The sequence below is a fragment of the Anomaloglossus baeobatrachus genome, chromosome 1 (assembly GCF_048569485.1).
Source record: "Anomaloglossus baeobatrachus isolate aAnoBae1 chromosome 1, aAnoBae1.hap1, whole genome shotgun sequence".
In the NCBI taxonomy this organism is placed as follows: Eukaryota; Metazoa; Chordata; class Amphibia; order Anura; family Aromobatidae; genus Anomaloglossus; species Anomaloglossus baeobatrachus.
The window spans coordinates 757,422,499-757,436,220 of NC_134353.1; the positions used below are offsets into that span (position 1 = coordinate 757,422,499).

Below are 13,722 nucleotides of genomic sequence, written 5' to 3' on the forward strand. Positions count from 1 at the left end.
GAAAATAAACTAATAGTTCAAATCACCCCCTTTTGCCTCATTGAAAATAAAACAATGATAATAAAAAAGCATATATTTGGTATCGCCACTTTCAAAAATGCCTGAACTATCAAAATGTAATATCAATTAATCTGACTGGTAAACAAAAAAATTATAATGTCACAATATTGCATTAAAATGCAATAACAAGCAATCAAAATATGGAATCTACCTCAAAATAATATAATTAAAACTGCCACCTCAAGATGCAGAAAATACGCTGTCACTGAACCCCAGATCCCAAAAAATGAAAACACTACAAGTCTCTGAAAATTCACCATTTAGATAAAAGTAAATTATACATGTTTAGTATTTATGAACTCGTACTTACCTGGGGAATTACACTGTCAGGTCAGTTTTACCAAATAGTGAACATGGTAAATAAAAAACCTCAATCGTGCAATTGCACTTGTTTTGCAATTTCACCGCACTTGGAATTCTTTTCCTGTTTTTTAGTACAATATGGGGCACAATGAATGGTGTCATTCAAAAGTACAACTTGTTCTGCAATAAACAAGCCATCACATGGCTACATTCATGGAAAAATAAAAAATGTTATAGCTCTTGGAAGAAGGGGAGGAAACAACGAAAATTAAAATCGTCTGGGCATGAAGGGGTTAAAGTCTATGGTCAGTCCAGAAGTATTTCATAATGATCTCCGCTCTTACAGATTTGTCCTTTCTTATTGTTTCTCTTAACAAATCCCAAGATGAATCAGAAAGAAATGGAATATAAATATAAAAGACTGACCAGCACATCCAATCGGTGTGAACAGCTGAAAATTCAATATAATTACAAATATACTGTATATACAGTAGCACTCTCAAAAGCTAAAATACAGTGGCATGTAAAAGTTTGGGCACCCCTGAACAAATTTACAGTAATTCTGGACAGATCACCTGCTCTGCTCTGCAGACAGGGTGGGACAGCTGACGTCATACTGATTGACAGCTGGCTCCCCGGTTAGGCAGTAAGGAGCCTGTTATCAATCAGCATGACGTTGGCTGTTCTACCCCCTCTACAGAGCAGAGATGAAAATTAGCCTCCACTATGTTGACAAAGCCATTATTGTATCTATGCCAGTAGCGGTTTCTGACTGCTCTGTGCCAGCGAAGAATAGTAGGTAGCAACTACTTGACTGTTAGTGCTTGGATACATTTTTTTATTATAATTTTTAAGTCCCTGATGGGACTTAATAGGAACTGTCTCAAGGTTTTTCCTTATAAGCTGTGCCGACCACCACACCAGTGAGCTCTTATTTAAAAAATTCCAGAATACTATATATAAGAGCTCATGCACACTGTAGAAAGTAAAAACACCTTTATAATACTCACCTAGGGGGTGGTCCGGCACCTCCTTCATCTTGTGCATTCGCCATCCTCCTGCCGACCCTTGTGTGGAGGGTGCATACTATGTCATCCACACAGAAGCTTCCATTGCGATGCTGCGCAGAGTAGCCTGGGCTCTTATATGCAGTATTCTGGACGGCTGTATATAAAAGCTCACTGGTGGTGGCCGCAGCTTATAAGGGAAAAACCTGCTGACAAGTTCCCTTCAAGAGAATTATTGATTTAGTTATTTTATTACACATCCAGTCTCCTGAACAAACTTTTATTTTTCCCAGGCAACCCCTTTAACAAAATCTGTGAAAAGTGAAGAAAAAAATATTATTTATTTCTGATTATTTATATATCACAATAATATCTTGTAGTGCTGTACACAAATTATAGTCACCCATACCAATTACTGAACCCAAAAGGGCTCCTAATGTACTCCCTGTTACCATATACACATACATCGCTGTGGCTAATGTTGTAGCGAGCAGAAAAATAGTTAGTGCATCTGTACACACCATGGTAAAATCTACGTATTTAGGTCAAGTGCGTACTAGAAAGTGACTTTTTCTTAAGGAAATCTTAATTTTTCTTAATGGACCCTCTTAAAGAATCCTGCACCCACGGTAAAAAAACACACCAAAACCGCAACGAAATCTGCATGTGGTTTTGCCACGGTTTGCCGCAGATTTACCGTGGATTTGCCGTGGATTTTCTGCAAGTTGGTCCCTGCAGATTTTTACCATTATCTATGGCAAAAACTGCAGGTACCTGCTCATTAATTCCGCAGCGGAAAATCCGCGGGCATAAAAAAACGAAGTGTGTGCACAGCATTTGATAAAACCCATAGGAGTTGCTGGGGAATGACTGCAGCAATGTTAGGGTAAGAACGCACTTTGCGTTCACCTACTTGCAGTTCTAAACGCACGTTTTGGGCTTAATTGATTTGACCAAAGTTGCCTTTTTCAGAAATTTAGCGCAGAAAATGCATGCGTATTTACCGCATTTTTGATGCGTTTTCAGCGCTTTTTACATGCTTTTTCACCTGCGTTTTGACAGATGCGTTTTGAAAATCAAGACACTGCTAAATAAAGTTTAAACAGTCAAACATAATGAAAAAAGAGGAAAAAAAGGATCATATCTATATTAATGGGAAAAATAATGAAAATAGATATATTTCATCAAATTATAGCGGTAATATACATTTTATCGCTAAAATAGCAATAAATGCATATTTTTCTTAAATTTAATTGTTGGATTATGTGTGTGTGTAAAGGGACATATCAAATCATTATTTTGATGTCCAAAAAGCATGCATTTTGGTACTACAAAACGCATGTTTTCTACACTGAAAAAGCAGGTAAAACACAGGAATTTGAAGGAATCTTGGTTTTTGCTATTTCTCATTGACTTCAATGTTAGCAAAACGCACCCAAAATGGCAAAAACAATTGACATGCTCCTTCTTTGAACGCATGGTTTTAGCCACAAAATATGCAAATTAACCCCTTAAGGACGAAGCCAGATTTGTACTTAATGCCCAGGCCATTTTTTGCAATTTTGACCAGTGTCACTTTATAAGGTTATAACTCTGGAACGCTTCAATGGATCCCAGTGATTCTGAGATTGTTTTTTCGTGACATATTGGGCTTCATGTTAGAGGTAAATTTAGGATGATATTTTTTTATTTTATTTGTGAAAAAATCTGAAATTTGACAAAAAAATTAAACATTTTGCAAGTTTCAAACTTTTAATTTTTATGCCCATAAACCGGAGAGTTATGTCACACAAAATAGTTAATAAATAACATTTCCCACTAGTCTACTTTAGATCAGCGCAATTTTTGAAACAAAATTTTTTGGGGTTAGGAAGTTAGAAGGGTTCAAAGTTCATCAGCAATTTCCCATTTTTTCAACAAAATTTACAAAACCATTTTTTTAGGGACCACATCCCATTTGATGTGACTTTGAGAGGCCTGGGTGACAGAAAATACCCAAAAGTGACACCATTCTAAAACCTGCACCCCTCAAGGTACTCAAAACCACATTCAAGAAGTTTATTAACCCTTCAGGTGCTTCACAGGAACTAAAGTAATATGGAATGAAAAAAAATAAAAATTAACATTTTACCTAAAAATGTTAATTTAGCACTAATTTTCTTACTTTTTCAAGAGGTAACACCAAAAATTGGACCTCACACTTTGTTACCCACTTTCTTATGAGCGCGCCGATACCCCACATGTGGTCAGAAACCTTTGTTTGGGTAAATGGGAGAGCTCGGAATGAAAGGAGCAATATTTGAATTTTGGAAAGCAAAGTTGGCTGAAACAGATTGCGGGCACCATGTTGCTTTTACAGATCCCCTAAGGTACCTAAACAGCAGGAACCCCCCTCAAGTGACCCCATTTTGGAAACTAGACCCCTTAAGGCTTCTATCGAGGGGTATACTGAGCATTTTGGACCCACAGGTACTTCACAGATTTGATAACGTTACTTTGTCATATTGAAAATTGTAATTTTTTTCTCAAAAATGTTGCTTTAGCATCAATTCTCTCACTTTTTCAAGAGGTAATTCCAAAAATTTGACCCAAATGTTTGTTACCCACTTTTTTATGAGCGCGGTGATACCTCACATGTGGTCTGAAACCTTTGTTTGGACAAATGGGAGGGCTTGGAAAGAAAGGAGCAATATTTGAATTTTGGAAAGGAAATTTGGCTGAAAAAGATTACGGGCACCATGTTGCATTTGGAGGACGCCTAAGGTACGTAAACAGCAAAAAAACACCACAAGTGACCCCATATTGGAAACTAGGCCTCTCAAGGAATTTATCTAGATGTTTGGTGAGTACCCTGAACCCCCAGGTGCTTCACAGAAGTTTATAACGTTGAACCATGAAAATGAAAAAATAAAATGTTACCACAAAATTGTTACTTCAACCAGGTAGCTTTTTTTTTCACAAGGGTAACAGGAAAAAAATCACCATGAAATGTATTCTGCAATTTCTCCTGAGTTTGGTGATATCTTATATGTGGTGGAAATCAACTGTTTGGGCACACGGCAGGTCTTGGAAGGGAAGGAGTGCAATTTGACTGAACATTTGGCTGGAATAATTAGTGGACGCTATGTCGCATTTGGAAAGCCCCTAAAGTGCCTAAACAGTGGAGGCCCCCCACAAGTGACCCCATTCTGGAATCAAGAAACCTCAAGGCTTTTATCTAGGTGTATATTGAGCATTTTGAATCCACGAATACTTCACAGAATTTGATAAGCTTAGGTTGCCATATTGAAAATTTTCATTTTTTTCACAAAAATGTTTCTTTAGCATCACATTTCTCACTTTTTCAAGAGGCAGCAACAAAACGTGGACCCCACAGGTTGTTATCCAATTTCTTGTGAGTGCAGGGATACCCCATATGTGGCCAAAAACCTCTGTTTGGATATATGGGAGGGCTTGGAATGGAAGGAGCACCATTTGAATTTTGGAAAAGTTGAAATAAATTGCGCGCACCATGTCACATTAGCAGGGCCTCTTGGGTACCTATACATTAGAAACCCCCCACAAGTGACTCCATTTTGGAAACTGGACCCCTCAAGGATTTTATTCAGGAGTATAGTAAGCATTTTGAATCCACAGGTACTTCACAAAAATGTTGCTGTAGCAACAAATTTCTCTCTTTTAGGCTATGTGGCCATGATCCAGCGACACGGCGTCCAGTACACAGTGTCAGCCTTCCTGCAGAGATGTGAGTGTTGTCCACGGGAGAACGCAGCTGCCCATGCCCACGATTTGGGTTCAGGCTGCTGTGGAGCTCTATGCTACCTGCAGAGCACACTCATCTCCGCAGCATAAATTGACATGCTGAGGCTCGGGAAGCTGTGCCACAGGTCGGTTTATGCTGCGGAGAAAAGAAGCACAGTGGGCACGGGATTTCTAAAAATCCTTCAACTGTGCTTCTACTGCACAACACAGCGCTATGGACGCAGGGAAAACACTCTGCGCCCAAAATGCTGCAAACCCTGATTGTGGTCACATAGCCTAAAATGCTACAATCGATGAATGGATAGATGTCAAACATATATAACGTCCCACCCCCCTGCATATTCTAAGCTGGCGCCCTTTAGTGCCTTTCATGTGGCACTATAGGGTGCCTAGCCTTGTATTTAGCCCAAAAAGAAAAAAAAATAATTAAAATAAATGACGTGGGGTCCCCCCTATTTTTGATAGCCAGCTAGGGTAAAGCAGACAGCTGTAGCCTGCAAACCACAGCTGACAGCTTCACCTTGGCTGGTGATCAATTTGGAGGGCTCCCCAAGCTGTTTTTTTTTTTAATTATTTATAAATAAATAATTAAAAAAAACAAACAAACGTAGGGTCCCCCCAAATTAGATCACCAGCCAAGGTGAAGCTGACAGCTGGGGTCTGGTATTCTCAGGGTGGGAAGAGCCATGGTTATTGGACTCTTCCCAGCCTAAAAATAGCAGGCCGCAGCCGCCCCAGAAGTGGCGCATCCATTAGATGCGCCAATTCTGGCGCTTCGCCCCAGCTCATCCCGCGCCCTGGTGCGTTGGCAAACGGGGTAATAAATGGGGTTGATACCAGGTGTGTAATGTCACCTGGCATCAAGCCCAGCAATTAGTTATGTCACGGCGTCTATCAGATACCCGACATAACTATTTGACAGTAATAAAAAAAAATTGACAACAAAAAAAAATTATTTTAAAAAACACTCCCCAAAACATTCCCTGATTGACCAATTTATTGAAAAGAAAAGAAAAAAAAAATCCGCTGTAATCCATTTGGACGTCCCACGTCGACTCTGGACCTTCTAGAATATGGGGGACACGTTCAGGGAACGTATCCCCGATTTTCTAGTATTGCAGACCCTCCATTTGAGGAGAGTGGGTGCAAAGAATCTGCACCCACCCTCCCTGGGTCACAGCTGCAGTGTGCCGAGCAGCAGCAGCAGCCAGCGTCCTGAACACAGGAAGCTGACAGCTGCGCTCTGCACATGTGACCGGCGTCTGCTGTGAAGGAGCCGGAGGAGGGGGCCGCAGGGGATCAGCGCTCCGACAGGTATGTATGACACGGGGGAACACCGGGGGGGTAGGGGGGGACCCGGCAGGGCCTAGGGAGCAGGTTTCTGTCGCATGTGTTATGGCACATACGACAGAAACCATAAGAAAAGTGTAAATGCGGCCGGCGCGCTGCTGTGCTCGTCGTTGCGCGCGGCCATCCTGGATTTTCGGGAGGGGGTTGGGGGTCGGAGGGGGCACTTTGGGGATACCGAGGGGACCGGAGGGAACCGGAAAAAAGATTTATCTCCCATCTGGCATGTTTGTTTATGCCAGATGGGAGATAAATGATTTTTTACCGGCGCGGTCATTTACTGTAACCTGATCATCGGTATACGGTGTATACCGGTCATCAGGTGAGCGGGGACCGGAAAAAACGGCCAGAATCATGATCTCCAGGGTCTCAGCTACCCCCGGCAGCCGAGACCCCGGAAATTTTCTGACTCTGAGGGGCGCTAGACCCTTTTTTCCGACCGCCGTTAAAAAGCGGCGGATCGGAAGAAGTACCCTAATTTGTCGCCGTTAAAAGGCGTATCGGCGGTCGTTAAGGGGTTAAACGCAGCATTTAGAAACGCAAAGTGCGGTCTAGAAATCCCCATTTTCCATAGACTTTGCTGTGAAATCAAAATGCATGCCTTTTGGCATGAAAAAGGCGCTTCTCAAAATGGACCTAAGAAGCAGGTGAAATGCAAAGTGCGTTCTTACCCTAAGGCCCTGTGCGCACTTACCGGATTTTGCTGCGGATTTTCTGCGGATTTGCTGCATGTTTCGCTGCAGAAAATGTTCATAACATCTCTGCAGTGAATCACCAGCAAAACCTATGGGAAAAAAAATCCTGTGCGCACTAGGCGGATTTTGACAGCTGCATGTTTTGGGATTCCCGCAGCAAAAACAATTCTTTTCCACACGTCGCTGCGGGATTTCACTCCATTGACTGCAATGTAATCATGAAATCCCACAGGGAATAATGCAGGCAGCAAATTCTATGCGGTTCACTGCGTTTTGCTGTGTTATTCCCTGCGGTATTTTGCGGTTTACCTCCGGTAATGTACATCGCTTGCCTGCAGTTTTGCAGGGAAGTGATGTCATTACAGGAAGAGGAAGCCGTGCAGAGCGTAAACACACACATCACAGACACACACAGACATCACAGACATATAGAATACACACACAGACACATAGAACACACATAGAAAGCAAACGGAAATATAGAAAACAAAACACGTGGGCTCCGCTGCATATTTACTGTCCAGCCGAGGTAAGCACACAGCGGCGGCCCGGTATTCTCAGGCTGGGGAGGGAGAGGGACAGGGTTAATGTCCCCCGCCTCACTCCCCCTCCCGCAGCCGAGAATATCAGCCGCAGCTGCCCCGGCACTGTCGCATGCATTATGCGGCAGTATCGGCGTGTCCCTGGCTCTTCCTGCCGCCATGTAGCAATGGCAGTCAGGGTAATACAAGGAGTTAATGGTGGTGGATCACCGCCATTAACTCCAGGCTTGATCATGGCAGCATCTATGTGACAGCTGACATGATCAACCTATAAGTAAAGTGAAAAAACACACACAGAAAAATCCCTTTATTTTAAATAAAACACAAACAAGCCTCGTTCACCCTTTTATTAACCCCTCCCGAAACAAAGCTCAGGCGTAATCCACAGCTCTGACGTCCTGCGATGCTTGCATCCAGCCGCGACTGACACAGACACTGCTGAATGCAGCCTCGCAGCGAGACAGCAGAGGTAACTCCAGGGCATTTCCCACGGCCGGTAATGTGAACTCACTGCCGACCGTGAGAAATGCAGAGTGTGCTCACAGGGACTCTATCTATCTATCTATCTATCCCTCTATCTATCCTTCTATCTATCCCTCTAACTATCTATTCTTCTATCTATCCTTCTATCTATCTATCTATCTATCTATCCCTCTATTTATCTATCCCTCTATCTATCCTTCTATGTATCCCTCTATCTATCTATTCTTCTATCTATCCTTCTATCTATCTATCTATCTATCCCTCTATCTATCTATCTATCTATCTATCTATCTATCTATCTATCTATCTATCTATCCCTCTATCTATCTATCCCTCTATCTATCCTTCTATGTATCCCTCTATCTATCTATCTATCTATTCTTCTATCTATTCTTCTGTCTATTTCTCTATCTCAGAATGAAATGACTTTTTTTTTTTTTTTCAATGTGCTTTATTGCATTGAATGCAATAAAGCACATACCAACCCGCACGCGGCAAAACCGCGGCAATACCGCGAACAATACCGCGGTAAAACCGCAGCAAGCCGCGGCAAACCGCATGTGGTTTTCGGGTGCGGTTTGCCGCGATTTTTTACCGCGGGTGCGGTAATCTTTGAATACCTGCAGAATTTTCTTGAGAAAATTCCATTTTCCAGTGCGCACAGGGCCTTAGACACATTTTCTGCAGCAATTCTACGGCAAATCTGAGGAAAATCTGCAGCGTGCGCACAGGGCCTTAAGATCTCTTTTATTTAAAGGCAATACTTCTGCCACCCTACACTATATAGTTGCCAACTTTACCGATACATGTGTGTTGAAAATAATAAATGAATGACTTGTGTAGATATTGATTGGGTTTGGGGTTCTGTTAAAAGAAATAGGTTTGAAACTTTTCAGCAAAAGTATAATAAGTGTTATTCATGAAGAATCTGACTTTTTTTTTTTACATTTAATTAAATGTTTCTGTTTGAAGAGAGAATGTGAAAGATTGAGTCACATCAGTGGAAATATATGACATTCTGTGTTCCTCTTCCATTACACTAAGTTACTGTTCTCATTGACTTCCCACAGGAATATCCATTGGCAGTACTTGCAGGAACAGCCTGTCACTGTGCTTTCCCCACAACTTATTTCACACTTCATGAGCGGGAGGATGAGCAGCTGTGCGCTCAGAAATGTACTGGAGAGGAATTTGAGAGCTGTGGCACACCAGATTACTTCATAGTGTATCAGACACAAGTGCAAGGTAGGACCGCAGATGCCTTCCAGTAAATCTTTTTTAATATAATGGGTCATTATGGTGCCTGGAGTGCTTATGTCTTGCACTTCAGATCCACATTGGGTGTATCATATTTTCCTAACACTTTCGAGAAAATATTTTTTGCTGCCTGTAATGATTGCAGGGCAATGCTACAAAGGAAAAAGTTTTTCTTATTTTAGATTAAAGGTATTAGTCATTTTATGTGTATTATAATAATTGTGTTAAGGCCGCTTTACACGCAACGACATCACTAACGAGATATCGCTGGGGTCACGGAGTTCGTGACGCACATCCAGCCTCGTTAGCGACGTCGTTGCGTGTGACACCTACCAGCGACCTCTAACGATCCGAAAAATGGCAAAAATCGTTGATTGTTGACACGTCGTTCCTTTCCCAAATATCGTTGCTGGTGCTGGACGCAGGTTGGTCGTCGTTCCTGAGGCAGCATACATCGCTATGTGTGACACCTCGGGAATGACGAACAACAGCGTTCCTGTGTCCTCTAGCAATGAGGTTGGAGTGATGTGAATGGGGCTGCGCTGTGCCCCTCCGCTTCTATTGGTGGCCCGCTGTGTGACGTCGCTGTGACACTGCACAAACTGCCCCCTTAAAAAGAGTTTATTCTCCGGCCACAGTGACGTCGTTAGTAAGGTATGTGCGTGTGATGCGTACTAGCGATATTGTTCTCAACGGACAGCGATTTGCCCGTGACGCTTGCACGACGGGGCGGGTGCGATCACTAGCGATGTCACAGCGTGTAAAGAGGCCTTTAGTGATTTGATTTTTTTGCACTTGCTAATATTGTAAATATTAGGCCCTGAGCACACGCTGCAGTTTTTGATCCAGTTTTGATTTTTTTTTTTTTTTTTTAAATCTGCATCAAAATCTCCATGTCTCTCCTGAAGTCAGCTAAGTCAATGGGTTTTTTGATTTACCGTGCACACACTGCGCTTTTTTCCCTCCAGTTTCGGTCCTGTTTTTGATGGAGAAAAAAATCTGCAGCATGTCAATTATCAGTCCAGTTTAGCAGCGTTTTTCACCCATTGGCTTCAATGTTGTCATGAAATTACATTGCTAAGCCGCAGGTGTATCATGTCCTGATGAGAAAAATATATTCACTCTCAATCTCTTTCACACACTCTCACTCTCTCATACTCTCTCACACTCTCTCTCTCTCACATACTCTCACTCTCACACACTCTCTCTCTCACTCCAATACACTCTCACTCTCACAAACTCTCACTCTCACACACTCCCTCACACACTCTCTCACACACTCCCTCACTCTCACACACTCACACACTCACTCACACACTCACTCACACACTCTCTCACGCTCTCTCACACTCACACACTCACACACTCACACACTCTCACACTCTCACACACTCTCACACTCTCTCACACACTCCCTCATTCTCACACACTCTCACACACTCTCACACATACTCTCACGCTCTCTCACACTCACACACTCACACACTCTCACACTCTCACACACTCTCTCACACTCTCTCACACACTCCCTCATTCTCACACACTCTCACACACTCTCACACATACTCTCACGCTCTCTCACACTCTCACACACTCTCACACACTCTCACACACTCTCACACATACTCTCACGCTCTCACACGCTCTCACACGCTCTCACACACTCTCACACACTCTCACACACTCTCACACACTCTCACACACACTCTCACACTCTCTCTCTCTCACACACACTATCACACTCTCTCATTCTCTCACACACTCTCTCTCACACTCTTATTCTATCACACTCTCTCACACTCTCTCTCAAACTCTCTCTCACATTCACACTCTCAAACTCGCACACACTCTCACACTCTCTCACACTCTCTCACACTCTCTCACACTTTCTCACACTTTCTCACACTTCCTCACACTCTCTCATACTCTCCACATCAGGTGCCTGCATCGTGGGTAAATGGACCCCAGCCCGCATCCAATTTTAACATGTGGTTCTCTGCCGAACATTTCGGTTTACATGCAGAAAATTTCTGCAACTCATCTGCACCGTGGTCACATAACCTTACAGGTTTTCTTCCTTGGTGAAATGCCGACTTTTGTTAGTGAAGTCTTTCAAACAAACTGCACAGTGCTTCTGTTCTCCACATGGCAACCAATGGAGAAGAATGTGACCAGATCGTGTCCATCAGCCTCTTCCAACTGAAAAACAATACTTACAGAAAAGCAGCATTTTAATTGGAGGAGATGAATGGACAGGTCTGGTCACATTCTTCTCCATTAGTAGCCATTTTGTGTACAGGAGCGCTATGCAATCTGCAAGGAAGGGTTGATTAACAAGTGCCGGTAAATGCCACAAAATCATGACCCTAACACATTTACAGACAAAGATGGGTAACTCCTTTGACGTGTACAGCAACATGAATCATATAACTCAAGTGTGTTTTTAGCGGTTGTCCAGTGAAAGCAAACTATCACCTATCCACAGTAAAGGTGATTGTTTGCTGATTGTAGGTGTCCAAGTGCTGTGACACCCACCAATCAGTAAGTTGGGGAATTTTAATCCCGCTAGGGACCTTTTATCTCAATTACAAAATGGTGCATCTGGTCATACGCTCCATTGTCCTGGAGCAGCATTTGTGTGTGATATGCCAGCACTGGGCAGACGTGTCATTGGTAGAGATGAGCGAACCGGTCCCGGTTCGGCTCGAGGTTGGTTCGCCGAACGGAGGTCCCGTTCGAGTTCGGCTCGTCGAACGTTCGACGAACCGAACTCGAACTGCATAGGAAACAATGGCAGGCAATCACAAACACAGTAAAACACCTAGAAAACACCCTCAAAGGTGTCCAAAAGGTGACAAACAACTCCAACACATGGGAAAGTGACAAGGACATATACTCATGCGAAAACAAAACAGCTGGACAAGGAAAAAGAGGAGGACACACAGATATAGGCATGGCACGCCATTCTAAAATCATGTAAAACACCGCAAGGTGACTCCAAGCGTAGTCTCCCTTTTTTTCCAAAAATTGGGCCCCACACACACCCACCCATTCAGTGGCAGCAGTTGGGCCCCAGTTGTACAATTCACAGCTAGATTTGCATCAAGGACATTCAAAAATACGCCATAATTAACCGTCCCCAGGATGACACCGGGGTAGGTAGCAAAGTCTTTGCTGAACCATGACTTGTTCAACTTGGCTCCTTTTAAAAAACACAGCAAGCAAGGTTTACTCCAAACGGAGTCTCCCTTTTTTTCCAAAAATTGGGCCCCACACACACCCACCCCTTCAGTGGCAGCAATTGTGCCCCAGTTGTACACTTCACAGCTACATTTGCATCAAGCACATTCAAAAATACGCCATTCTTATCCGTCCCCAGGATGACACAGGGGTAGGTAGCAAAGTCTTTCCTGATCCCAGCTCTGTTCATCTTGGCTTCTTTTAAAAACACAGCAAGCAAGGCTTACTCCAAGCGGAGTCTCCCTTTTTTCCAAAAATTGGGCCACACAGACACCCACCCCATCAGTGGCAGCACTTGGGCCCTAGTTGCAAACAGGATGTTTTGATTTGCATCAAGCACATTCAAAAATACGCCATTCTTATCCGTCCCCAGGATGACACAGGGGTAGGTAGCAAAGTCTTTCCTGATCCCAGCTCTGTTCATGTTGGCTTCTTTTAAAAACACAGCAAGCAAGGGTTACTCCAAGCGGAGTCTCCCTTTTTTCCAAAAATTGGGCCACACAGACACCCACCCCATCAGTGGCAGCACTTGTGCCCCAGTTGTACACTTCACAGCTACATTTGCATCAAGCACATTCAAAAATACGCCATTCTTATCCGTCCCCAGGATGACACAGGGGTAGGTAGCAAAGTCTTTCCTGATCCCAGCTCTGTTCATCTTGGCTTCTGTTAAAAACACAGCAAGCAAGGGTTACTCCAAGCGGAGTCTCCCTTTTTTCCAAAAATTGGGCCACACAGACACCCACCCCATCAGTGGCAGCACTTGGGCCCTAGTTGCAAACAGGATGTTTTAATTTGCATCAAGCACATTCAAAAATACGCCATTTTTATCCGTCCCCAGGATGACACAGGGGTAGGTAGCAAAGTCTTTCCTGATCCCAGCTCTGTTCATCTTGGCTTCTTTTAAAAACACAGCAAGCAAGGGTTACTCCAAGCGGAGTCTCCCTTTTTTCCAAAAATTGGGCCACACAGACACCCACCCCATCAGTGGCAGCACTTGGGCCCTAGTTGCAAACAGGATGTTTT

The 13,722-nt window shown here is 43.3% G+C and overlaps 1 protein-coding gene across 3 annotated transcripts in view; it reads left to right on the forward strand.

Annotated features, from left to right (window-relative positions):
* WSCD2 (WSC domain containing 2) overlaps positions 1-13,722 on the forward strand; it is a 685,960-nt gene that overhangs the window by 557,013 nt on the left and 115,225 nt on the right. For all 3 annotated transcript variants that reach the window (XM_075324018.1, XM_075324011.1, XM_075324026.1), the window contains one exon: positions 9,270-9,444. In XM_075324018.1, coding sequence (XP_075180133.1) covers positions 9,270-9,444 — 175 coding nt within the window. The remainder of the gene's footprint in view (positions 1-9,269; positions 9,445-13,722) is intronic.